General features: G+C 37.7%; 2 protein-coding genes across 2 annotated transcripts in view; one reads left to right on the forward strand and one right to left on the reverse strand.

The window, feature by feature from the left end:
• Positions 1-222: 222 nt before the first annotated feature.
• LOC140160825 (phosphoglycerate kinase-like) lies at positions 223-16,096 on the forward strand. The gene is made up of 12 exons (XM_072184136.1): positions 223-407; positions 5,013-5,063; positions 5,447-5,599; positions 6,167-6,311; positions 7,486-7,589; positions 7,936-8,055; positions 9,452-9,566; positions 10,496-10,675; positions 11,181-11,257; positions 12,103-12,203; positions 13,148-13,246; positions 14,577-16,096. Exons 1-12 carry the CDS (start codon positions 346-348, stop codon positions 14,615-14,617), a joined length of 1,248 nt encoding a protein of 415 aa, XP_072040237.1. The 5' UTR covers positions 223-345; the 3' UTR covers positions 14,618-16,096.
• Positions 16,097-17,190: 1,094 nt separating this feature from the next.
• LOC140160824 (glutamyl-tRNA(Gln) amidotransferase subunit B, mitochondrial-like) overlaps positions 17,191-26,162 on the reverse strand; it is a 38,512-nt gene continuing 29,540 nt past the window's right edge. The window contains exons 9-12 of the mRNA XM_072184134.1: positions 23,208-23,344; positions 22,745-22,868; positions 20,690-20,779; positions 17,191-20,269 (exon numbers count right to left, since the gene is read on the reverse strand). Of these exons, the coding sequence (XP_072040235.1) occupies positions 20,141-20,269; positions 20,690-20,779; positions 22,745-22,868; positions 23,208-23,344 (480 nt within the window). The 3' untranslated portion in view covers positions 17,191-20,140. The remainder of the gene's footprint in view (positions 20,270-20,689; positions 20,780-22,744; positions 22,869-23,207; positions 23,345-26,162) is intronic.

Raw genomic sequence — 26,162 nt, forward strand, 5'->3', positions numbered from 1 at the left:
TTATTCCTATAAAAAGACATTGTCATAATTGTATATAGAAGTTTTTTTAATAGTTTCTATATTTCAAATAAAAAAATTCTTATAGTTGAATTATTTATAAGTAATGTAATTTCTAAATAAGCAACATTTATCTTCACTATCAAGTAAAATAATGCATTTTAATCCGGCGCTGTTTACAAATTATGCCACTATTGAAAATTTTGTCAAGACAGTCCCTGATTTACAGCCAGCTGACCTCGACTGATCTGGGAGCTCACGTACACCAGTTGTACCAGCATCAACCTCTGATTTTTTCTCGATTTTCATCCATAATTTTGTTTCTGATTACTCAGAAAATAAATCAACATGGCCCTCAATAAGTTGAGCATCGACAGTGTCGATTTCAAAGGCAAACGAGCTATTGTAAGGTAAGAATTGCAGGTCTATTTATGTACAATCTAGTTGAAAATTATTTATGTTCAGTTTGTCATTCACTCATTATAGTCTCATGTCATTTCATTGACAGTGACTCAGTGTGCACGTGTGGGGGTGTGCATGTGTGGGCTACTGTATTTTGCTGTCAGTCCCAGAGTTGGGCCTAAATTAAAAGCTATAGTCAAATGCAGCAAACCTAATAATGCTAATTTGTGTCAATTAATTTTAAAGCCAGCAGCAGGAATAATTCCCATCTTATGATCCTGACCTTGCCTTGCCCTTGGTGATTTTTATAATTATCCTGAAATTGACTGGAAAATCTGGCGAAGCAGAGTCAGTAAGTGTTAACCACCCCAGCTGGACACTATTAGACTGCTTGCAAGACAACTTTCTTTTCCAAATGGTAGACTTCAACACAGTTTACTAGATCTTGTTATCACAAATGAAGAAGGAATGGTTGGAGCTATAGAAAGCAGGAACCCATAATTGGTAAAAGTGACCACATGTTGTGATTGTTATAGAGATGTTCTGCTACGTGGATGAAACTGCCAATAATAGCCCTGAAAGATTTCTTTCTGAAATTATAAATTGATAAGGGAGATTACACAGCACTGAGAAATGAGTTGGCTGATTTAGATTGGGAGGAGGAAATAAAGAATATGGATACAAGTAAATCATGGGATCTTTTTGCCAACAAGTTAAATGAAGCCATGGAAAGACCAAAATCGAAGCCAAGACAAGAATGTAGACAAGAGAAACGGCGGAAACCGCTCTGGATGTGTAAGGAGGCATTACAGAAAGTTAAGAAAAAGTACCATGCATGGAAAAGATACACCAACACCCATCGGTACAGGGACTGTGAAGCCAAGCTTACTGTAGTATCAGAAATGCTGCCACCAAAGAAGTTCGAAAAGCTAAGAGAGAGTATGAGAGAAAGATTGCGGAGGACATAAAAAGAAAACCCACATTTTTTTTGGAAGTATGTTCGTTCTAAGACAAAGGTGAAGTACGGCATCAGTGACTTAACTAGAGTAGATGGGTCCACAGCGCATACATGTACAGATGAAGACAAAGCAGAAGAGTTGAATTTTTTCTTTTCAAGTGTATTTACTAAAAAGGATATATACCAGTAATAGGCCTATACCAGAACCTGAGACCAGACACCAGGGAGAAACTCTGAATACAATTTCAGTTTGTGTGCTGAAGAAATTATTGAAATTGCAGCCGTCCAAGTCACCTGGTCCAGATGGTTTTCACCCCAGAATACTAAAAGAAGCAGCTGAGGCTATAGCATCTCCACTTGCAACAGTTTACAACCAGTCCCTGAGTGAGGGTGTGCTTCCATCTGACTGGAAGATTGCCAACGTTACTGCCATTTTTAAGAAAGGGAGTGTCAAGTCACCAGGAAACTACAGACCAGTGAGCTTAACATCAGTGATCTGCAAACTACTGGAATCCATTGTAAGAGATAAGGTCATGGAGTTCCTGAATGCCAACAATCTCTTTAGCGAGGACCAACATGGTTTTAGACCAAGGAGGTCATGTGTCACACAATTACTAGAAATTATGGAAATGTGGACGAGTATGCTGGACGAGGGAGGTGGAATAGATACATGTACAACATACATAGTGTATTTGGATTTCAAAAAAGCGTTTGACAGTGTACCTACCTCACCAGCGACTATTGAAGAAAGTACATGTAAGAACACATGGCATTGACGGTCCATTACTGAAGTGGATTGAGGCATTCCTGACTGGAAGGAAACAGAGAGTGATGGTAAATGGAAAATCTTCATCATGGACCAATGTACTTAATGGCATTCCGCAAGACAGTGTCTTGGGACCAAATTTTCATCAACGATCTCCCTGATGTAGTATAGAGTTGTGTTTTGGTTTTTGCTGATGACACCAAGGTTTTTACACATGTTCAAGATGAAGATGACTGCAACAAGCTGCAAAGAGATCTGGATGAGCTTAGTGATTGGTCAGACCGATGGCAGCTTGGTTTCAACATCTCCAAATGTGGCACTATGCATTATGGCAACCAACAAGATCCTCACACATACAGCATGTCTGATGGAAACAGTAGAAGGAACTTGGATGTATTTCAGGAAGAAAAAGATCTTGGAGTAAAGTTCGACTCAACATTAACCTTCAGTAAGCATGTTGCAATGGTGGTGAAGAAGGCGAACAGTATGGTTGGGATCATTAGGAGGACTTTTAACTTCATTGATGAAGACATGTTGAGAACTCAGTATAAGACCATAGTAAGGCCTCACTTGGATGCAGGGTCTTAGCTAGAAATTGAGGATTGCCCGTCATTTGAATAAAATTGCCTGTCCTAATTTGACCTTTAAAACATTTACCAGACGTCTATAGCCCATTGGGGGTTCAAAGAGTTCAAATATGTGCTGATATGGCCTTGTTCTACAAAGTGGGTCTACTAAAAAGGTCAATTAGCTTCTCAAAACATACAATTTATAATATAGTATCTGTCAAAGGCATTAATTTTGCCCGCCCCAGGAGCAAACTCCCGCCTAAAATGACGGCCAGCGGGTGGCTAGCTACATGTAAGACCCTGCTTGGATGCAAACTGTATTGGGAGCCCTCTGCATCACAAAGACAACCAGCTGGTGGAAACAGTCCAAAGAAGGGCCAGTAAGTTAGCACCACAGTTGAAAGATAAGTCTTACGAAGAGAGGCGACATGATCCAGACTCATGCATGGGATTAATGATACAAAGAAGCCATGTTTGAAATGATGACAAGCCACACGTCGGTGACCAGAGGACATACATGTAGTCTTAAAATCATGAAGCAGCACTCAAGACTTAGGCTTAGAGAGCACTCCTTCTCCAACAGAGTAGTAAATACCGGGAATGACCTGCCGAACGAGACAGTAAATGCTCCAACAATGAATTGCTTCAAGACAGCAGTGGATAAAGCCCTAGCCAAGAAGTTCAACAGATTTACATTTGGAGTTGGATGTCTCTGGCAACAAGTTTCCAATTAAAGTATTTTCCATGGCATACCTAAGTTATCATGCAGTGAACAATAGGATGAAATTGTGTGGGCATCACAGGGCAACAGCCCTATTTCCAGAGCCCGAAGAACAGGTGAATACAGTTCATTCATAAATTTCCACTCGGCAACAGCAGATCGCCTCAGCAGCTAATCAGAGACAAGTGCGTCCAACACAGTAAATACGCGATGTATACTTAAAATATGCGGTCATCAAAGGTTTACTGCATTTGATTATAGTGAGCACAGGTGCAACATACATGACATATTAATTAATTTGGACAAAATAATTATATCCAAAACACTGGGTTGAATGTTTAGACTTTCTGTGACTCGATTGTCAGAAAACATGCCGTTTCTGTGACTCGATTGTCAGAAAACACGCCGAAAATGCATGTTTTTGGCTCTTTTTTCAAGAAATTAGTAAAATAGTGAATTTTTTCTTTTATCTCCAGTTAGGACTAAAATAAATGAATGATTAGGATTGAGCTATGTTTCATTTGGCAGAACTTGATCATATTTTTTTAATCCCAAAAAATTAGTGCTGTATTTTTCTGGAATGGGGAGTAGAGGTGTTCTACAGATAGCTTCACTTTTATAATGACTTTGTTACACAGCGAATTTGCAAATTCCCTCTTCTCTTGCATGTTACATGCTACAATGGCGCCACTTGCACATATGCATTGCTTATATCATGTGTCTTTAGGGTGTTCACAGATTTGAGATCAAAGGTCATTAAGGGGTCATTTCCGGTGCAAAACCAAAAACCTTCAAAATGCCTCTTCTGCCACAAATTACATAGCACGATGACGTCACTTGCACATATGCATTGGCTATATCCAGTGTCTAGGGTGTTCACAGATATGGGGTCAAAGGTTATTAAGGGGTCATTTCCGGTCTGAAAGCTAAAAATATTCAAAAAATCACTGTTGTTACAAATTACATAGCAGAGTGTTGTCATTAGTACACATGCATTGCAACTAACCAGGGTCTTTGGGGTGTCTACAGTTTCGGGGTCAAAGGTCATTAAGGGTCGCTTCGGTCAAAAACCAAAAATCATCAAATATGTTCATTTTTTTTATCTCAAAACGTAACCAGACCAGAGTGACATAAACTTCATATATGCATTAGTGTTACCCGATGTATGCACAGTATTTTTTATTTTTTTTTTCAAAGGTCATTTAGACGTCATTTCCGGTTTTAAGCTTAATAACTTTAAGAATTTTTATCTCCATAACTAAGCATAGTAGATTTTTTTAATTTAAACTGTTACAATGCATTTTCTCGGTGTATATGAGGGTTTTTTTATATTGGGGTCAAAGGTCATTAAGGAGGTCAAAACGTCAAATTTGCAAAAATGTTTAAATTGGCTTAATCGAGCTCAAATTCAACAGGAACGATTCAACAGGAACGACATTCTAAACATGTTAAAAATATTTATGACCCCAGAGGTCAATGTTTACTTTGGGGTCAAAAGGTCAAAATATGGTTGCCAACTTGCCAGGTACATTGTAGCTATTCGCTGTGTACCCAGATTCTATTGACTCTAGTTATTATATGTTTTTTTCTTTTTTTCAGAGTTGATTTTAATGTACCACTCAAAGATGGACAAATCACAAATAATCAAAGGTAGGTACATGTATTTGTAGGCCTGTATTTAGATATGCTGGCCATATGCGTACGTACTATACATTTTTCAAAATTTTTACAGTTTTGATTACATTTGCATGGCCAGTTTGCATGCTGGCCATATGCATATTGCATTGTACTATATACATTTTTTCAAATTTTTAGTTTTGATTATAATTGCAGTTTGTATTACTCTCAGTTTCAAAGATTTACACAATAAACTGAATTGGGTCAAAAAAATTTGTGGTTCTGAAGTTAACCAGAAAAAGTATGACATGATTATTTACCCTGTATATCCTGCGTACATATAGTAAAACATTTGTACAGGTTTTATAATGTATTATAACTTGTGTGTACCGGTTGTACATTGATTTTATTTCCAGGATTGTAGCAGCTCTTCCCAGTGTCAAGCATATTCTAGATGGTGGAGCTAAATCTGTGGTCCTCATGAGTCATCTTGGAAGACCCAACGGAACACGACAAGATAAATTTTCACTCAAACCAGTGGCTGCAGAGCTCAAGAAATTATTGGCAAGGTAGTAGCTTTATCAAGATCAGTGTTTGCAGACCCTTTCATATCTAGGCCTATTACAGGAGTATAACACTCACTGTGTATACAATGTACTTCAGGAATATAACACAGTATACTTCAGTGTCTTAGCTAGCCACCCATCTGCCTGTCAATTTAGATGGGGAGTTGAGAAAGGCTATTGACCTTTTTAGTAGACCAGATTTGCAAAACAAGGCCATAGCAACACATATTTGAAATCTTTGACCCCCTAATGTACCGTAGAAGTCTGGTTTACAAATGTTTAAAGGTCAAATTAGGACAAGCGATTTTATTCAAGTGGTTGCCAAACCTCATTTTCTAGCTAAGACCCTAGTAATACTCTACCAGTGGTATACTCTATCTGGGAAATATTCAAATTATGATTAATTAAATCATTTTAACTAGAAAAACTTTTGGCTTAGGCTAGACTTTGTTGATAACATCAAAAGTTTCCACTTTTATAGCACTTCCTGTATAATAAAAATAAGCAAAAATGTTTACTCCATGTGTAAGTTCACTCATTTTCTATTTTGCCCTTTTTATGAATTTTAAGAGATGTGCTATTCTTGAATGACTGTGTTGGGGCTGAAGTAGAGGCTGCCTGTGCGAGTCCTGCTGATGGTTCGGTCATCTTGTTGGAGAACCTCAGGTTTCACATGGAAGAAGAAGGCAGCATGAAAGATGCTGAAGGCAAGAAGGTTAGTGTTGAGGTTAATGCATTCAGTCCTGGTGTGGGGAGGGGTGGTACACAGTACAAATGACCATACAAGGATGTGCTGCAGACATGGTATGGGCCACATTTTCGATCATTTGGTTTATCAATGATCCGTTTTTCTTGGGGCAATTTTGGTATATGGATGTGTCATGTTTTCAAACTTTTCTCAATTTTTTTTTTAAATAGCCCAATTTTACCTCACTGTAGCCAACATTTAGAAATTTGAAGAAAAAAAACTTGTAAAATATCTGGCACTTTACCAGGGGGGAATTTATGCAGGATTTGGCTGAAAATTTGGACTTTTGATATAGCGATGGGTCAAAATTTCTTGGACGCTTGGTATAGCCATGGGTTCACTATCAGATTTCCAGCTGCACCTCCCTACACAAACCAAATAACTACCTACCCAAACCAAGCTTAACCCCATGAGAACTACCTGCCTATTGGTCAAAAAGAAGTTTTGATTATCAATTGGACCAATCAGCAACATTGTTACAATAATTTCACCACATAAAAAAATTGGGATGAATTATTTGCAAAAACCCATTCTGATTGGTGATTAAAATGAAGATATCATGTAATTGACCAATCAGAGGCAATGTTAGATCGGCAGGTAATACTGAGGGGGTTAACTAGAGTCCGAAGTTTTTTTTTACCGTTTTCTAAAATCCATTTTCCGTGTTGTAATCCGTGTTGTAAAATTTGTAAATCTGTGTCATGAATAAAGCTTAAAATGTATAAACAATGATATTAATGGCATAATAAAGCGTTCAATATCGCGATCAATATGCTCTGATTGGAATATTCTCACGAAAATAGGCCGACTATTATGATGTTTGGAGGGAGATAAGGGGTTCATGTCTTGGTAATATACCTTTATTTCGGTATTATTAAACAGTATTTTTATCATAAAAATTGACATACACAACTCATGATTGTTTTTAACATTTATTTCTCTTATCTTTTAAAAATTTTTGTCACATCATACAAAAATGTCATTTTCCGTGTTGTACCTCCGATTCCGTGATTTTCTTCCGTAAAACGGAAAACTTCGGACTCCAGGGTTAACACCCGATTCCAGAAACAAATATGTTCATATCCCTAGATGGATGACGTTTTAAAGTATTATGTTTTGATTGACTTGTTTTACTTACCAGGTAAAAGCTAAGCCAGAAGATGTGCAGGCATTCCGAGCATCATTGTCCAAGCTAGGTGATATTTACATCAATGATGCATTTGGCACGGCACACAGAGCACATAGGTAAGACTGGAGAATGCAAAACTGGCATTCCAGTTGAAATCCATAGACCTATAGAAGACATGTCTTTAACCTTCCACACAGGGAGTGTGAATTTCAAATGGGGTTACCTGAATCTGTGACTCAATATGAAATCTTCACCCCCTGTGTAGGATATTAAGGTAATGTCTTTCAAATAGCCCATTGCAACCTGACTTTGCAACATGTATTGGTGAGCAGTACATCTTATACACATGTACATGTATACAATTTATTCATGATGTTTTTCTGAATGTGTTTAATTCCATGTTTGGTTCTCAATGTTTATTCTTTGTTCTTTCATTTCCAACTCATGTGCTTCTCTTATTAGTTCTATGGTTGGTGTGGAGTTGCCACAGAGGGCAGCAGGGTTTTTGATGAAGAAAGAACTGGCCTACTTTGCCAAGGCCCTTCAGTCTCCAGAAAGGCCATTCCTGGCTATTCTTGGTGGGTAAGTAACATGTGACTGAAATACATAGTGTGATAGAGTGCTGCTGCTGAGTTTTGACCCAAAGAGTCATGACTGTGAATGCCTTGTGCCTAATGCTATGGTAAATATGTCATCTTGGTTGGTCACCAGGTTTATGTTGAATAAATTTAGTACTAAATATTTAATGTTTGCTGTCTCAAATATTCTCATGGTTCACTTTCCAGCTGTTTTGAATGCTAAAAAGTACAGTAATTTCTCTATGCAAGTGCCAGTTGGCATGTCCTCCTGTTCTCTAGAGTGCCGCTCAATTGGTCAGTTTTAGTGCTTGTTACTACTGACCAGTGTAGCGACAACCCTTTTTGTCAATATTGTAAGTTGTAACCCCGGCATTTCGACTGCTCAGTGTCAGAAGTGGGTAAGTGCAATAGCTGCCATGTGTATATGAGTACACTGTGGATATGTGTGTAAATTGCCAAATGTTCACAGGGCAGCTATTGCACTTGCCCACTTCTGGCACTGAGCAGTCGATTTATTGGCATGAGCTCGATATTGAACTTTAACTTGCAACTTCCAGGTTGAGCAACACAAAGGTTTGTACGCATGGCATGTGACATGGCCACAACACATTACACACACAGTGCAAACAAGGACACACTCTAAATTGAAGTTTACTATTGGCGAATGGTGAAATAATCCGGAGCTACACTATTTTGCACTCTCTGAGTGTCATGCAAACATTGCAGAGTTGCTACTCTTTGGGTCTAATCTCTTTAGGGTTGCCATAAAGAGAACAGCAAGGCTTTGATTCAATATATCATTGCACGTCGTTTAGTGAAAATCCTTTCTGTGCATTGCAAATCGGTGTGACGTCAAATGACAACATCTTGGGTCTAACCGCAAGAAATTATGGGATTTACCAAAAAAGTCAATTCAGAAATTTGTGAAATAGTGTGCAGACTATTTTTATTCTATGGTTAGTGCGATGGTTATGGTTAGTTGAGAACTACCTGCTGATTGGCCAAAATGAATATTGTGTCCAATTTTGAACCAATCAAGGAGGATATTAATAAGATCATCTGCAAATGCAAGTTTGACCATAAATAGTTTAAAGCCTAGTCATAATTGGCAATTGAAATGAGCATTTCAAGTTATCAACCAATCAGAAATGCTGTTAGATGACCGGTAGGTAGTGTCCAGGGGGTTAAGGTCTGAAGTTGCATGAGGGGTTACATGTACTATTAGAGTTCTGAGTGGCATAGCCAGGGTTTTCCAAAGGGGTAGGACTTTGAAAGAAGATTTGATTAAAATGGTAATAAAATAGCTGTAAAAATCTCAAATTATTGTAATTGTTGTATAGTTATCCTGTGCAATGTGCATAAGTAGTTAACACCCTAGCATCAACTCCTTCATATTTCAGTGCTAAAGTAAAGGACAAGATTCAGCTGATTGATAACATGTTGGATAAAGTAAATGAAATGGCGATTGTTGGTGGCATGGCTTTCACCTTCCTCAAAACTCTTCATGGCATGAATGTAAGTGACCTTATCTGCTCAAAGTAAATCAACTAATTATGTTGAATAGATTCATCAGATATGACTGTTATGGACATCTGATTCACATTCATGGGAAACTGGTGTGCAGTACTAAAATTTGTTTGGCTTATATAAGGCAGAAAAAACAAGGCTCATAACATTATTGATATAGAATGGCATGCACACAGTGGGGCGCAATGCTTACGCTAGTTGTGCGTTGCGTAATGCATTGACTGGCGCACGCTTATGTGAATTTACGCGAGCATTATATAAACCAAACAAACTTTACTTTAGTCTAAATGACATTTGTTATAAGATCAATTCATAACTCGGTTTGTAATTAAGGTGGTCCCCACACAAAAGTGTGCAAATAACAAAGGTTTGTAACTACAAATAATATAAATGTGCAAATAACATGCCACAAAACTATACAGCACATCAGGCCACCATATATTATCACCATACCAAGTTCGAAGGTGACTGGTTATTGCGTTTAAGCAGCAAAGTGGATTAATGAAAATTGGGGAAAATGTGCAAATAAGCTCATTAATATTCATAAATATGCAAAAACATGACACAAAATTATACAGAACATCAGACCACCATATACTATCACCATACCAAGTTTGAAGATGATCGGTTATTGCGTTTGAGCTGCAGAGTGGATTAACGACATCCAGGCAGCCAGCTAAACAGACAGCCAGGCAGCCATAACAGACAATCATTTGGGTGATAACATAAGCCCCATATATGTGTGGGGGCCAACATTTAAGAAGTACGCTGCCAATATGGCTCCTTCCTTCCAACTCACCTTAAAACAAAGCAGGGGGGGGGGTGGACAAGTAAATGACACTCTAACTGGGAAAAAGTTATAAGATCCACAAAACTTGGATGTTGTAGGAAATAACCCATTAATTGTTTGTTTTTAGATTGGTAAATCTCTGTTTGATGAAGAAGGTGCAAAGATCATCAACAAACTGATGGAGAAAGCTGAGAAGAATGGAGTAAAGATCCATCTACCGGAGGACTTTGTCACTGGAGATAAATTTGCTGAGAATGCAGCGGCTGGCACTGCAACATTGCAGACTGGCATTGAAGATCCATGGATGGTATGTAGGACAAGATATAAATCATGAGAAGAATATGTTTGAAAGGAACTTATTTTGATTCAAATATGTGACATGATCAAGGGGAATGAGTCACATGTTGACCCTGGTCAAAAATGAGTTTTACGTATGTTTCTAAAGAGGACAGCTTTCAGAAACTGAAAACCCCATGTTGATACGACTTTCCTTTGCAAAGTTTGCATTTTACCATTCGCTGAAAACTTGCTCGAAACTACCAGCTTGCAACTTTATGTTCATTTCATGGTAGCAGATCACATGTGATTTTCATGTTGGGATAGAGGCCTGCCAGGTTTAGAAATAATTAATCACAATTTAACAAAAATTACTTTTAAATATTACCAGAAGCTCAATTTTTTTACCCAATTGTTCATCATTATATTCAAATGTAATATCAGCAGGTATGAATGTAAAAATATTATTTTATTTTAATGATTCTGCTTAAACTGTTTGAATCAATTGTTTTTACTTCTTTTGTTATCTTTTTAAGGGACTCGACTGTGGACCTAAGAGTGTGGAGGTGTTTAATGCTGCAGTAGGCAGAGCAAAGATTATTGTATGGAATGGGTAAGGCTGGTTGCTGCATATATTTCATATAGAGACCCCATATCTTAATTGCAATGTGTTTATACTTACCATCCCGCATAACAGTACTTGTAGTCCCCTCGACGACGTCAACTGGGGTGTTTTTACTGCTCTCCTACTTACCAAGGGGTGGCATCCAGAATATCATATAAATATATAGCTATAGAAGGAATTCCAATTGAATAAATGCAGCTTACAATAGCGTGACGTTTTTTTGCGTACACTAGCATATGCGACTGTGCATGAGTAATGCGGAAGTGAATCCAACCATTCCAACGCACTTGTGATTGGTTAATATTGTATCCAAGGTCGTGCATTCATGTGTGATATACAATCGCGGTGTATCGAGTACAGCTGTTGAAAGCTGTGTTCATTCAATTGGAATTCCTACTATAGGTCAGGATTTAACTTCATTGAGATTTGAGGAGCTACTCAAATTAGCCAATTGGGATTATGGATCACACCTTTGTATTTGCTTACTCTGTACAAACATACAGTCTCGGAATCCATTGCAAACGATGCACATATTGTTGCGGACATCATCATTGCACATGTTGAACTGATGTGCAGTACCATAACCAGCAGTAACGATGAGGGAATTGGCATGTTATATTTAGGATTTCAAACTTATGGAATTTTCTGAAATGGCCTATTGGATTGAATGAATTCACAACATTGAACAATAATAATGCCAAAACAAAAGAATTCCCTCTTTTTAAATTTCCATACCAATTTCAAGAAGCATGTGTGTGATTCTAACACTGATTGATTAATTGATTGGTTGATGGCTTGATGGATCTAAACTGTTGTTCTGTCTTTCTACGCAGGCCTGTTGGTGTGTTTGAGTTTGATAAGTTTGCAGCTGGAACCAAGTCAGTAATGGATGCTGTTGTGCATGCTACAGAGAAAGGAGCAACCACTATTATTGGTAAGTAAATATTTTGTTACAATAGACCTTTTAACCGCAGTATTTATTCAGTAAGCTAGGGGGTCAAATTGGTGCACAATGAATCAAGCGGAATCACATACCCTTTTGAGTGAAAATACAACATATTTAGCCCAAATCAACATGAACAAGTCATCACAGAGAACTATTTTCTAAAGGTATTGAACTAACACTTCCACTATTTGGCACTTCACAATGTGACAGCAAAAGAAAGAAAATGCAAATAACCATTGGTTACTGCTCCAAACCTGGGCTCATACACCTGTTCCGAATTTTGATATGCCATAGGCTTTGTGTTGTGATCATTTCGATCAGTGGTTCGTAAAAAAGAAAGCGTGATCCAGTTGACCTGGCAACTGTCATATTGTAACGTGCACTACAACAGCGAATGCTTGACCGTGTCTTTCATGCAGATTTGTGTTCAGACGTAATAGTTGCGTTTGCATTAGCGTCGATGACCCGGAATTGTAAACGGGGTCATCCATAACGAACTTTGGAAAACTTTGATTTGAAAAGGTCTATACAGTAGACTTGTAGTTGTGTCAATAACTTGAGTCGAGTCAAGTCATCAATGGCTTGAGTCTTAAGTTGAGTCATTGATCTGACAAGTCTATTTGAGTCATTTGTGATTTAAGAACTAAGTCCTAAAGGAAGTCCCGAGTTATTTGGGATTTTAGACTCAAGGCGCGCGACAAGTCGGGTTAGGGGTGAATCAAGTCATTTGAGACGTTACAACTCTGTACATCAATGTTATAAGTCCTTATTATATCACTTAAATTAATTATTTTAATTAAAAATCATTGTCACAAATTCAGCACCTAAGGCCTTGATTTTGATTTTCACAGGGTATATTTAACATCCCATGTCTTGTAATCATATCCTTACACATGCCCTTACTGATGATGATAATATTTGTATCTCTTCAGGGGGTGGAGACACAGCTACATGTGCAGCTAAATGGGGTACTGAAGATAAGGTCAGCCATGTCAGTACTGGTGGAGGTGCTAGCTTGGAATTATTGGAAGGTAAGAGGGATACTAGTAGTACATGTCGGTGAGGTTGGGGAAAGTTGGCAGACCCTGTGTACGAGTTCTAGGACATGCCTAGTAACAAATTCTTGCAATTCACAATATGATGCGCTGCCAGCGGTTGCTCTTGTCCATCAAATTCTGACATCCAGGGTCAATATTGCCGTTCTAGTCACCATTGGATTTTCACGCGAATGTGATAATAATAATGTTGAAAATGGCCCCACAAAATTAAAGTATTATGTGTGATCAATAGATAGAAAATGGATCTACTAAAATTGTAAATTATTGTTTTCAGAACGGTCAACTGCATATCCGTCAATACATGCTTTTTCAATGGGAAATGAATTTTGCTGCTTGGATGATGTCACGATGAGGTTAACATTTATTCCGTATTGAAAAGCGTGTACTGACGGATATGCAGTCGTCCGGTCTCTTTAGTGTGTATTCGCAAGTAACATCAGTATATTGTCATTTAAACACACATTGACAAATAATGTTACTGTGTTTTATTCGTATTATGTGCTTTGGATGTCAACATTTTCCCATGATGCACTGCACATATTTGCCTCTCCCCAGCAACCACTGGAGGCGCACTCGATTGTGAATCACCCAGTTTAACAAGTTTCAGAGTTTATGATCACCAGACTAGCAAAGTTCAAAGGCTACTTCAGGCCAACTCAACTAATACAAGATGATTATTGTCTCTGAGCAAACTCAGGAGTCTCTCTTAGTAGATCTAGAACTACACTACAAGATTCCTATTGCGGACGCATGCACAGGTACATCGTCGCCAATGTACCTACCTGACTGGTACACACAGATTCCTACACAGTACCAATGCTGCTACTGCACAGGAACCACCAGTACTAGCTGCACTAGTGCTACACCAGTACTCCCCTGGTACTGCACAGTACCTAGCAACAGTGTACCTTTGCAGGCAGCTGCAATTCCCCAGCAAAGTAGTTACGTAACTCCCTGGTAACTGGATCACGCACCTTTTGACTTTGGTAGTACATACCATAGATTTTGTTGGTGCAGAACTCAAAAGCGTGATCCAGTTGCCATAGTGATAATTGGATTACACGTAACACTTCGCTGGCAAATAGGAATCTGGTATTGTAGGGGTACACTATATATTTAGGACCTCATAGGTGATGATCCACTGTCTGATTTCCAATACAGTATTATGCATGGGTTATACTGAATCATTGCAGTGAAATCTTCCACAGGGGGTGTGTTGATATTCAAAGGCATAGTCCATTGACATTTTTTTAAATATCTATACTATTAATTACATCATATGACATGTTCTGTGTATATACAGGTAAGGTACTTCCAGGAGTGGCAGCTCTTACAGATGCGTGACTACATACATGTACAGTTGACCTTGCCAGTAACCTTTGACCTCCGAGTGAACTGCTTGAATAGGTGTGGTATCCTACATATAGGTTTAGTTTCGTTCCCAGCTGTTTTCTGAAAACTTCTGATAAAAGTGTCTGCTCCCATCCATTACAGTAGTGGTGGTACCACCAAGATAATATGGCCAAGAAGTGTTACAATATGTTGGCAATACTTAAGATGCAAGTTAAATATTGGGTTTTTACATTTGGATTTCGGCTCTGCATCAAAAAGTTCTAATAATATGTAGACCTATAATTTGTTTTCCATTTTACAGTCAGTTAGCTGTATTATTATGGCACTTGATGAGTATAATCTTTAAACACTACTAATGTTGAAAATATCTGGCACATATGAAGGTTTGGTATTGCTCTCAAAACTTTGGGATTCTTTGAATTTGAAAGCCAGTACTGGTGTTTGCAGTAGAACTGTTTTCAAGATTGTTTGATCAGCGTTTTTCTATTGGTCGTACAGTATTATTGTGGATGAGAAGCAAATAGCTGCTCGACTCTGATTTTTCTACTCTGATAAAATACAGAGAAATGATCGGCACTGCATACATTTGTACCTAATTCGCATAATTACAGAAGAATGTTATTATCTGCTGCCATACATTGTGTATTCACAGGGATGTGCATTGATGCAGTTTCTATTGGATTTAACCGACTTTTTTCCCAGTATACCCTACTTTTTGAAGGAGAAATTCCAAAGAAATACTGGAAGAAGATCAGTTAGTCTTAGCAGACAAATGCTGGAGGCCTTTTTAATCTGCAAACCGGAGTAATCCAGCTTTTTTTACTGCAATAGAAAAACACTGAATATCAACAAATATCAAGATGCAAAAATTCACCTTTTAAAAGTTAACATTATGAAATATACAGAGTTATACGATAATAATGTTTGTGGGATTATTTGAAAGGATATAATAATGAAATAATCATGATATTTTTACACTTATAAAAGTTAGAATATTTAAGTTTTGAAATGGCAAATTTTGAATTGCCAATGTACCAACAAAAACATCCAATTTATTTTTGTGCAATTAAGAGTCAAAACATTTTAGTAAACACATTTCGAGGGCTTAGTGTAACAAAGGGGCCGGGCTATCTTTATTTTTGGCGATATTGAGAACACTGGGAATATTCTGGACACAAAGGGCTATCTGCATTGAAATTTGTATTTAAACTACATGGATTGCAACTAAGGGCTATCGGCAAACCTTCCATAGAGTTTATGTATGCAATGCAGGGGGTCTCTGGTGTTTAGAGCAAAAAAAGGGCTATCTGCATCTGGGATATCGTATATCGAAATGCTCAATTTGTAGATAGCCCTTTGTTGTACTAGCCCCTCGATTTGTTGACCGTATTGTGTAAACCTTTAACCCCCTGACCACTACCTGCCGATCTAACATTGCCTCCAATTGGTCAATTACATGATATCTTCATTTTAATTCATCCCAATTTTTTTTGCGTGGTGAAATTATTCTAACGATGATGCCGATTGGCCCAATTGATAATGAAAACTCCATTTTGACCAATAGGCAGGTAGTTCTCATGGGGTTAATAATGTGTAAGTTATATGATAAACTAATAAAGAGTACTATGCTACCATGTGCAAAGTGTACAATCAACTGCTTATGTGGGATAATGATGATACAGTCTGGTTTGAAAGTGTAGACCCCATCTTGGGTTTAGAACTTTTGTGAACAAAATTCTAAACATGATTACATGGTGTAGTCTCACATACATGACTAACTAACATTGTGTCTGTGTGTGTAACAGTTATCATCTATGGACAAATGCAGTATCATTCATTTTGTGGGATTGCTGTATTTCTTAACAACGTTAAGTAAATTCTATGAGTGCATCTTCCGTAGGCATGTCGATATAATTGAATGTCGATGACAGCACCAACTATTATGACAAGTGAAATTATTACTTCACTTTAATGCGCCTGTCAATTGCATTCCCCGCCCCGGGACCCGGGCAATAGCGGGGACCTAGCCGGGACTTAGCCTGGGATGTAACAGCTCATTTGGTCCCCGCACTGCCGGGACTTATACGGGGATGTAATGCATCTTGAAAGGGCCTGGGATCTACTCAGGAAGTTATAAAAGAGTCATCTCAACTGTGCAGGGTCGTAAGTGGGGGAAACACTGATCTGTTCTATCCATTTACATGGGGAATCCAGGTTCGTTGATACTATGATTCGAGTCTCGGAATTCATGCACATTTTGTGATCTTTTCGGTGGTTGCCCCGGGGTTAGGGGCAGGGACGTGCCCGGGGATGTACAAGAAAATATTGCCCCGCCCCGCAGGGACTTGGCCAGGACTGTTACATGTTTGTAACAGTTTCCAAAATTACGTCCCCGCCTCAGTCCCCGGGTCCTGGGGGGCAGGGACTGCAACTGACCGCTGCAGAACAGAAAGCAGTAGAAAAGGTAGCAATTTACTTTCATTATTTTGTGTAAATACCTTAATCTGTATGTTTAAAATGAAAGACACAACAGAGGCATTTTATTATGCAATAAAAATATACATTTATTGAAATAATAATTGGTATTATGCGAGTTGTTGGTGTGATTTTATTTAGCAGGGGCATACATCTTGGTACTACTCCATCTATGAATTGGTGACAAACAAAAGTAACACATTTCAATTTCATTATGTATATCTTCTGATAACACATTACATGTCCTTTAAAATGCCTTTAGTGTGGCGACACCGATAACTCGGTTGCAGTCAAAGTTTGGGCCTTGGTATAAAGCTCCATGAGCTCTGTGTGACCAGTAATTTTTAGGCATATTTTGGCTTTCAAAATCCAAACTAAACATCCCAAAAATTTCACTGGGTTCATCTAGTACTAAAATGTTGACCACTTCTGGTTAAGTCTGTGTGAATGAGACTGTTGATTGGTCCATGGACCTTCAACTGTCTGTATGTGACTGGACACTACGAATCAGCCATAAAGTCGGCCCCCGGTCAATTTTGTTTTATTTTGTGTTTAGGAAATATAACATAAGCTTTAAAATAGTATATCATTTGATTTCAAACGATATCCAGAAGCGGGGTTATAGTTGATTGAAATCTGCTCCTTCAACAAAATGGTACCTTATTTAGGTTCTACACATGTCTCTTTTTCCACATTGCTGGTAATAAAGTCATAATTGGCGGTCATTTCAAATCATCCCCAAGTCAACAAGGTTCAGAAATGTCTTCTCATTGTCATTGTTGGTTATACATACCTAGACAAAATACAATGTAATTGTAACCCACCACTTGAACAGGATTTAGCCAAAGCAAACAAAGACTAGATCTATTTAATGATTCTATATAAGATTATGATCCTCTTCAGCAATAGGATTATTGATTGGTTTAAACGCTATCAAATGTGAAACATGTCGCGCCTAATTGAGACACCTATGAATACAACCTTCGGATACATTTTGCACTGTATCTCGGAATACAATTTGCCGAGTTTACGGCTCATTCGTAGTGTCCGCTCCCATATGAGTACAATGTTTATAAAATAAAATCACAAGGTGAAAGATTGGTTGTTCCATCTCAATGATCCTAGCATCCTCTTATTATGACATTTTTCAGTAGATATCCACGAAAGAAGCTTATTCCCAAAATTTCAGTTTAAATGCATGATTATGTGTATTACACTGCTCCATAGACAATATTTGTTTTGGTGTACCAGAAGGCAATTCAAATTTCACAATATTTTTGCTAAACGAATTAATCTGCAAGAAGTATTTGGTACATAAACGTATGTAGCCAAAGGTTTCCAGTGGTATAAAAAATCTGAACTTTTTTAAAAAAAAGTTGGGGATGATGCTGTGGATCACAAAATGTCCTTTTAACACAAATTTAAGACAATTACTACTTGTTTTATCCAAATAACATTTGAAGAATAGGTTCGTCCTCATTTGCCAACACTAACAACCTGTACCCAGAAGCAGTCTCTTCTCAACACACAGCATAACGGAGGTTTAAGGCAAGAAAACTCTACCTACAATATAATTAAAGACAGAGATAAAAAGAATTTATTGCGTCTGATGTCAGTGTCAATTACGATCCTTGATTGGTTAACACAGGTTAATAGCGAGTGCGTAAAAGGAAGACCGATCTATCTGGTGCTGATCGGAGAAAAGAAACAGCAGCAAATGGCGAAAAATTACGTACTTTTACAAGGCAAAAACCAGCTTTTCATGGCATTGTTGACATGGTGCCTTCGCCAAAGAAAGTTTCCTACTATAAAGACCTAACTTTTGAGATGGTTTGCATGTTTGAAAGTGCAAAATTAACAATAAGGCGACCGGTTATAGCACCGTGTTCAGCATCGCGACATTTGTAAACAAACCGTGCTCGAATTTGATTGACAGATGACGTCAGACGCGATAAATTCTTTTTTTCTCTGTCTTTAATTATAGCTGTCAGATGTCATATTTTAAAATTGTATACAACATAGAATGCAGAAATTATCAAAATGTCTATAGGGCAGCCACTGCAGATAGGGCCTTAAGCCTTCTGGTCCTAAACCCTCGATATGTCAGCTAGGTTTTTGTTTTCAATGGTGTCATTGATAGTAAATGTATTAGCATTTAAATATGGATAGATTGCTATCAGCCATCAATAATTCATCAATACCAGTATCAGCTGGGATATTGACTTGTGGAAAAAAATTGTCTGATATTAATTTGGAACCTCTGTAGACTTCCACTCTCCCCATGGTTCATTTAGAATTCGGTAAATGAATCATGAAAGTACTCCGTCCTTCGAAGTCCTGTGTACAGAGAGCCATACCTGTATCTCGCAGCCAGTTTTGAAAAGAGTAGAGTGTTAATCCCTGACTGTTCCCAACCCTTCCGCTGTTCAAATGGACCCCAATGAAAGTAAGCTTCAATAGAGGCTTTCTTGGGTTATCCAGGGTTGTCAAAACCCGAACATATCAAATAAAAAAAGAAAGCCATCATTGAAACATCAGGAGTAGCCAGATAACTACTTCATGAATACCTGTGTCAGCAGTACTGGTAGATAGCCACTTCATCAGTACCAGCACTAAAACTGAGCATGAGCAGTAGCTAAACTATAATCAGATCGTTATAGGTGAAAATTATTCGTTTTTTGTTATTGCACAAAAGCATGCTTGAGTCACACAAATCCCAGTTCGCATAGGTGCTGCGCTGTATGTCCGCTGTTCTATATCAATCCACAATGTTATGATTCCTGTCTATTACAAGCTGATCATAGTATAGTTCCTTCATCAGTACCAACATCAGCAGTAGATATATTGCATTCATCAATACCAATATAATTACATTGTCTATAGATGAGTTGACTTCTGACGTCAATGCCTGACAGTATGTGCACACATCATCACAATTTCAATTTCCATTGTTTTTTGCCTGGCAGTATGCGCGCGCGCATCATATTTTGTCTATCTAAATTTGAATCCCAAGATTCAAATTTCTATCAAAACCTGTCATCACCTGTTAAGTTTGTTCTTGAGAATATCTAAGGTGGTTCCTGGTTCAATTCTACCCTGAGTTTTCTTCTGTAATGAGCCCATTAGTGCATTGATCAGTTTGGTATTCCCAGCCTTGTATTTCTTAACCTGAAAAAAAACACACAAAAAAAACAGATGTACAAATATTCTTCAATTCATATTACTTAACTCTTTTTTTCAAAATGTTAGCCATTAGTCAATGTCACTTTGTTTCTCCAAGAAAAATTAATTTACCATTATACTAAATCCTCCCTTTAATTAGAGAATAAACAAAAGGAATTTTTGTTTTTACTATCCTCTACCGTGCGATGGATGACAGGCAGGTTCAATATTTTCAGTAGTGCGATTTATGGTAAGAATGGTCAGTAGTGGTAAAGGGGATAGGCTCAAAAGTGCCAAGAGATCTTAAAAGCTCTATTTTGATTGGTTATTTAAGTGATTATATCATGTAATCGACCAACCAGCGGTTATGTAAAGACGCAGTAGTGCCCATGGAGTTAAAACATAAAGACAAGACAGGGTAATTACCAATAAAGGATTTTCCTCCAGGACTTGTTGACATAACTCTTCTATCTGGTTTCTGTCTGTAATCTGAGCCCAGTTATTAGCCTCTATGATCTGTATATGATACAAGACACACATATGCAAAATGAATTCCATATTCCATATCTTGACCTAAGGTAATGCCTGTCGGTGAAACAATAATAAGTGTACAATCCAAAAGATCGATGACAACCTTCAAACGAGGTTAGAGGGTTAAGGTTAGCAACCATTTTAAACTGTTGCTATTTGGTTAGTCACATCATCTTGTGAATGGTAGTGAGCTTTGGCAAAAATTGCATTGATCATTTCATAGCAAACGTGTAGAAGTCTTGCAGGTCTTGTGGTTCTCGAGTTAAGTTGTAAAGAGGGCTAGCAACAACATTTTGTAAAACGTACATACTCATTAACAACAATAAATCAAGCAAGTTTTCAAAGTATATGATTTGTAGAATGAACTTTTGCCAAGCATCAAAGTGTTATTTTTCAATAATATTTTGATTTAGATATTGACAATCTATATTTTGGCTGCTTTGACCAACAATACCGCGTCTACCCTTAGAAGTTAGTCATGTTTCTCCGACACCCTTAAAAACATCAATGGGTTATTTCACCCTGTGGAAGACATGACCTTATCTTCCACACAGGGAGTGTGAATTTCAAATGGGTTCCCTGAATGGGTTACTCTATCTGAAATCTACACCCCTTGTGTAAAAGATTAAAAGTCATGTCTTCCACAGGAGGGGTATAGATTTCAATTGGAATAGCCTAGAGTCCGAAGACGGAAAATGGAAAAAAAAATCACGGAATCAGAGGTACAACACGGAAAATGACATTGACGTGACAAAAATTGTTAAAAGATAAGAGAAATAAATGTTAAAAACAATCTTGTGTGTGTCAATTTTTATGATAAAAAATGCTGTTTAATAATACCGAAATAAAGGTATATTACCAAGGCATGAACCCCCTATCCATCCAAACATAGTAACAGTCGGCCTATTATCCTGAGAATATTCCAATCAGAGCATATTGAAGTTGATGTTACAGCACGGATTAAAACCCGGAAAATGGATTTTAGAAAACGGTAAACTTCAGACTCTAGAATAGCCCAATGTTATTTTGATCCAGTTGTGTTTGTTCAGTACAGACAGAGGGAGGGGGTGAGCTATGAGATGAAACAAGTTACATATATAGGTGTCATTGATCTTTTGAGTTGTTCCCTAGGTAGCCATAGAAAGGTCAATGAAATTTGTAGCTATGGGGACAAATCAAAATATTAATGAAACCTGTAGGATTAAGGTAATACACTATTTTAAAGTGTTGTGATTTGGTAGTTCACAACATCTTGCGAATGGTAGTGAGCTTTGGCACAAATTGCATTACTCATTTCCTTGCGAGCGTGTAGAAGAATTCAAATATCACAGAAATACTTTTGTAGGTTCTGTGGTTCTTGAGTTATGTTGTAATGAGGGCTGAAACAACAACACTTTTGTAAAATGTACATAACTCATTAACAACAATAAATTAAGCAAGTTTTCAAAGTATATGATTTGTAGAATGAACTTTTGCAAAACATCAAAGTGTTATTTTTCAATAATATATTGATTTAGACAATAAAAATCGATTTTTCGGCTGCTTCGACCAACAACTCCTCGTCTACCCTTAACAATGTCAAATTGTCACAAAAATGAATTAAAAATGCTTAACTGTAACATTTTAAGTTCCTGTGATCGCCATAATTAGTACTGATGGTATCGATTGAAATTCAGTTGAAATCCATACAACCCATGGAATACATGATCCGAATCTGAAAATAATCTCCCCCACAGGGATAGTGTAGAATTCAAATAAAGTCACCTATTCAGGTAACCCCATTAAAAAAATTCACAGTCCCTGTGTAAAAGATTCAGGTCATGTCTTTTATGGGGTGTATGGATTTTGCAAATCAACATTTCTTCATCACAAATCATCCCCTTTCTCGTGAAATTTCACAAGAGCATGTGGATATATACATAAAGTGCAGTGACCTGGCTGGATGCTCACCTCTTTTACTGGTCTCCTTTCACCTTGGAATATAACCTCTACTAGCTTCTTGGCATTATTAATAGATATTGTCCCATCAGAAACACAGTCTAAAAGTTCTCCTAAAGTGCTTGGCTTCATAGGGCTACAAGAGATGTAAATTATAAAAAGTGACTGAAAATTAAATATTTGCAATCTGACTTGTATGGCTGTTGACTGGCTTGTACGTACACAACAAAATTCCTATTGCGTCCGCCTGCACAGATACACCCGTCACCAAGGTACCCAACAGGTACACATAGAGTAACACATAGCTATACATCCTGATTCCTGATATTTTAGTTTGGATCACTTGATGCCACTGCCCATGTGCAGTGTCGTTGAGATATTTTCATGTCCTAGCTCAATGGAATTATAAGAAATGCGCAAATGGCCAATAGATTTTTCAATTAATGCCAAACTTGTAATAGCAAAACCACTATACCTTTGTGACACAGGTATGTCAGCCTGGTGTAATTCTTGTAATAGCGTTGTTGTTATCCAATTAGCCACCTTCTGCCCGTCTCTCCCAGGCTTCTCTGTCAATATTGCCTCAAAATATTCAGCCAAGTCATCTTCATTCTATAGGGAAAGAATTTGTAAAATTTTGTAAAATAGCCATTACATGATGTTAATCACAAAATAAGCGACGTACATGGAGACAAAGTATGGAGCAGATGATAACAAAATCAAGTGATTTACCTAGTTCTTATGCCTGTATCTGTCACAGTGAGTGACAGCAAGATCAATACTCATCAATTGCCATCTATAGCGATTATAAATTGCTACCAGCCTCTGTTGCTACCAAATAAACTTGCCCTGGAGTTAACGGTTATAATGCTGGGGCATTCTAGGGCATGTTCAATATAATTGGCAATTGCCTAATTTGATTAAGTGCATAGGTGTGTCCAGAAAACGGCTACCCTGGAAGGCACAACTAGCTGTTGCTAGAAATAAAATTGCCTTGACATCAACTGGTCCAGATGCGGGGGGGCCTAGCATGTTTAATATATATAAGTCGCCAGGCATGTTTTTGAGTTTTAGGCCTTTAAAGATGACATTCCCATAATAATTTCATGGTATTTGACCTTGGGCCTGTATGGACTTTCAAATCTTTGTAAGTACTTATTAAAAAGAGGTTTATTTAATCAATAATTGGCTGTTGAACTATTCAATCCTGTGTAAAGCAGGAAACGAATTAGCCCATTATTCAGATTAACAGTTCGGCAAAAATATCAAGGTATCATTTACAAAATTATCCATATCTTGAAAAGATATGCTATGTATATAATTTTGGTATCATTTTGAAGCTCATAGTGCCATGCTTTCTTCAAATCATGAAATGTCAAAACTGGTTTTGTCTGAATGGGTCACATATTGGCAATTGCCACCGATGTAGTGCATAGGTGTGTCCAGAAAACGGCTATCCTGGAAGGCACAACTAGCTGTTGCTAGAAATAAAAGTGCCTTGAAGTCAACTGATTGTAATTTGATGCTGGGGCATTCTAGGGCATGTTCAATATAATTGGCAATTGCCTTCATGACAATGAAGTGCATAGGCGTGCCCAAAAAATGGCTACCCTACAAGGCACAACTAGCTGTTGCTAGAAATAAAATTGCCTTGAAGTCAACTGGTCATAATTTCATGATGGGGCATGCTAGTCTTAAGTGCTAGGGCATGTTCAATATATTGGCAAATTGCCTCCCGATGTAGTGCATAGGTGTGTCCAGAAAACGGCTACCCTGGAAGGAGCGACTGTTGCTAAAAATAAAATTGCTTTGAAGTCAACTGGTTGTAATTTGATGCTCGGTCATGCTAGGGCATGTTCAATATATTGGCAACCGCCTCTGATGTAGTGCATAGGTGTGTCCAGAAAACGGCTACCCTGGAAATTGTGCTAGAAATCAAATTTGATGCTGGGGTATGCTAGGGTATGTTCAATATAATTGGCAATTGCCTTCAATGAAGTGCATAGGTGTGCCCAAAAAACAGCTACCCTAGAAGGCACAACTAGCTGTTACAGTTGCTAAAAATAAAATTGCCTTAAAGTCAACTACTTGTAATTTGATGCTGGGGCATGCTAGGGCATGTTCAATATATTGGCAATCGCCTCCGATATAGTGCATAGGTGTGTCCAGAAAAGGATACCCTGGAAGGCGCAACTAGATGTTGTTAAAAATAAAATTGCTTTGAAATCAACTGCTTGTAATTTGATGCTGGGGCATTCTAAGGCATGTTCAATAAAATTGGCAAATTGCCTCCGATGTAGTGCATAGATGTGTCCGAAAATGGCTACCCTGCAAGGCACAACAGTAACTAGGGCATGTTCAATATATTGGCAAATTGCCTCCGATATAGTGCACAGGCATGTTCAGGAAACTGCTACCCTGGAATGCGCGACTGTAGCTAGGGCATGTTCAATATATTGGCAATCGCCTCTGATCATGAAGTGCATAGGCGGGTCCAGAACCTGACTACTCCGGAAGGCTTGGAGTGCATCCAAGTAGCTTAAATGTGCCCCAAATAAGCTGAATTTGCATGTTTTTTCAGAAAACCCAGGGGGCTTCAGCCGCCACCTTGATCACGCCACTGAAGTGACAAGAAGTAGAAAGGTAATGCCATGGAAAAAATGCTATGTTTATTATTGTACTAATTTCCAAATCATATCAGCAGGTTCTAATAAAAAAGGATTGATTTTGGATTGAGCAGAAATGTGCAGCTGTGATACAATGATACAACCCCCCTAGAAAAAATGTTACGAAAAAGAGACCCAAAACTGTACCAAATTCCTGGACTTCAAATTATTTAAAGTTAAGCTTAAGGGCTCGGATAGCGATGTTTCCACATATTTTTTATGGGACCTGAGAGGACATCAGACATATCGAATTACATTTTTAAATATATATATCAAATAATTTTAATTTTTTGAAATTTGTGATATACACATTTTATGGCAAATGATTACAATTTGATATTTTTGAAATTTAACAGTAAATTGTATAAATCTAATACTTTAAGTGTATGTAGCTAGGATGAAAAGCCAACGATCAATTGAAAATTTTGACCTCTCATATTGAAGATATAGATTTTTTAAAGTCTTAATTTGCTAAATTCTGAAAAATGTTCACATGCATTTTGCTAAAAAAAACCAATAAAAATTAGTATCTTTTCCGATTTTTGTGTTGAAAATTGTTTAAAAGCACCTCATCTAAAACAGTTTTTTGAAATTGAAGAGCCTGCAAAATACATGACGAATCTGCTGCACATCCCTGTACAAACTTTTTCACTAAAGACCTCCCCTCTCTCGGACACAAATAAATCAGAAATTATAACTTTTACATTTAAGGGGGTACTACACCCCTGGTTAATTTTGTGCCTACTTTTGCATTTTTCTCAAAA

Source organism: Amphiura filiformis, chromosome 9, assembly GCF_039555335.1.
Source record: "Amphiura filiformis chromosome 9, Afil_fr2py, whole genome shotgun sequence".
NCBI classification, from domain to species: Eukaryota; Metazoa; Echinodermata; class Ophiuroidea; order Amphilepidida; family Amphiuridae; genus Amphiura; species Amphiura filiformis.

Bases quoted from the DNA above. Each gene is read 5' to 3' on its own strand.
- LOC140160825 (XM_072184136.1), top strand. From the start codon at position 346: ATGGCCCTCAATAAGTTGAGCATCGACAGTGTCGATTTCAAAGGCAAA. The intron at 408-5,012 runs GTAAGAATTGCA...TCTTTTTTTCAG, and splicing joins GGCAAACGAGCTATTGTAAG to AGTTGATTTTAATGTACCAC. The intron at 6,312-7,485 runs GTTAGTGTTGAG...TTTACTTACCAG, and splicing joins AAGATGCTGAAGGCAAGAAG to GTAAAAGCTAAGCCAGAAGA.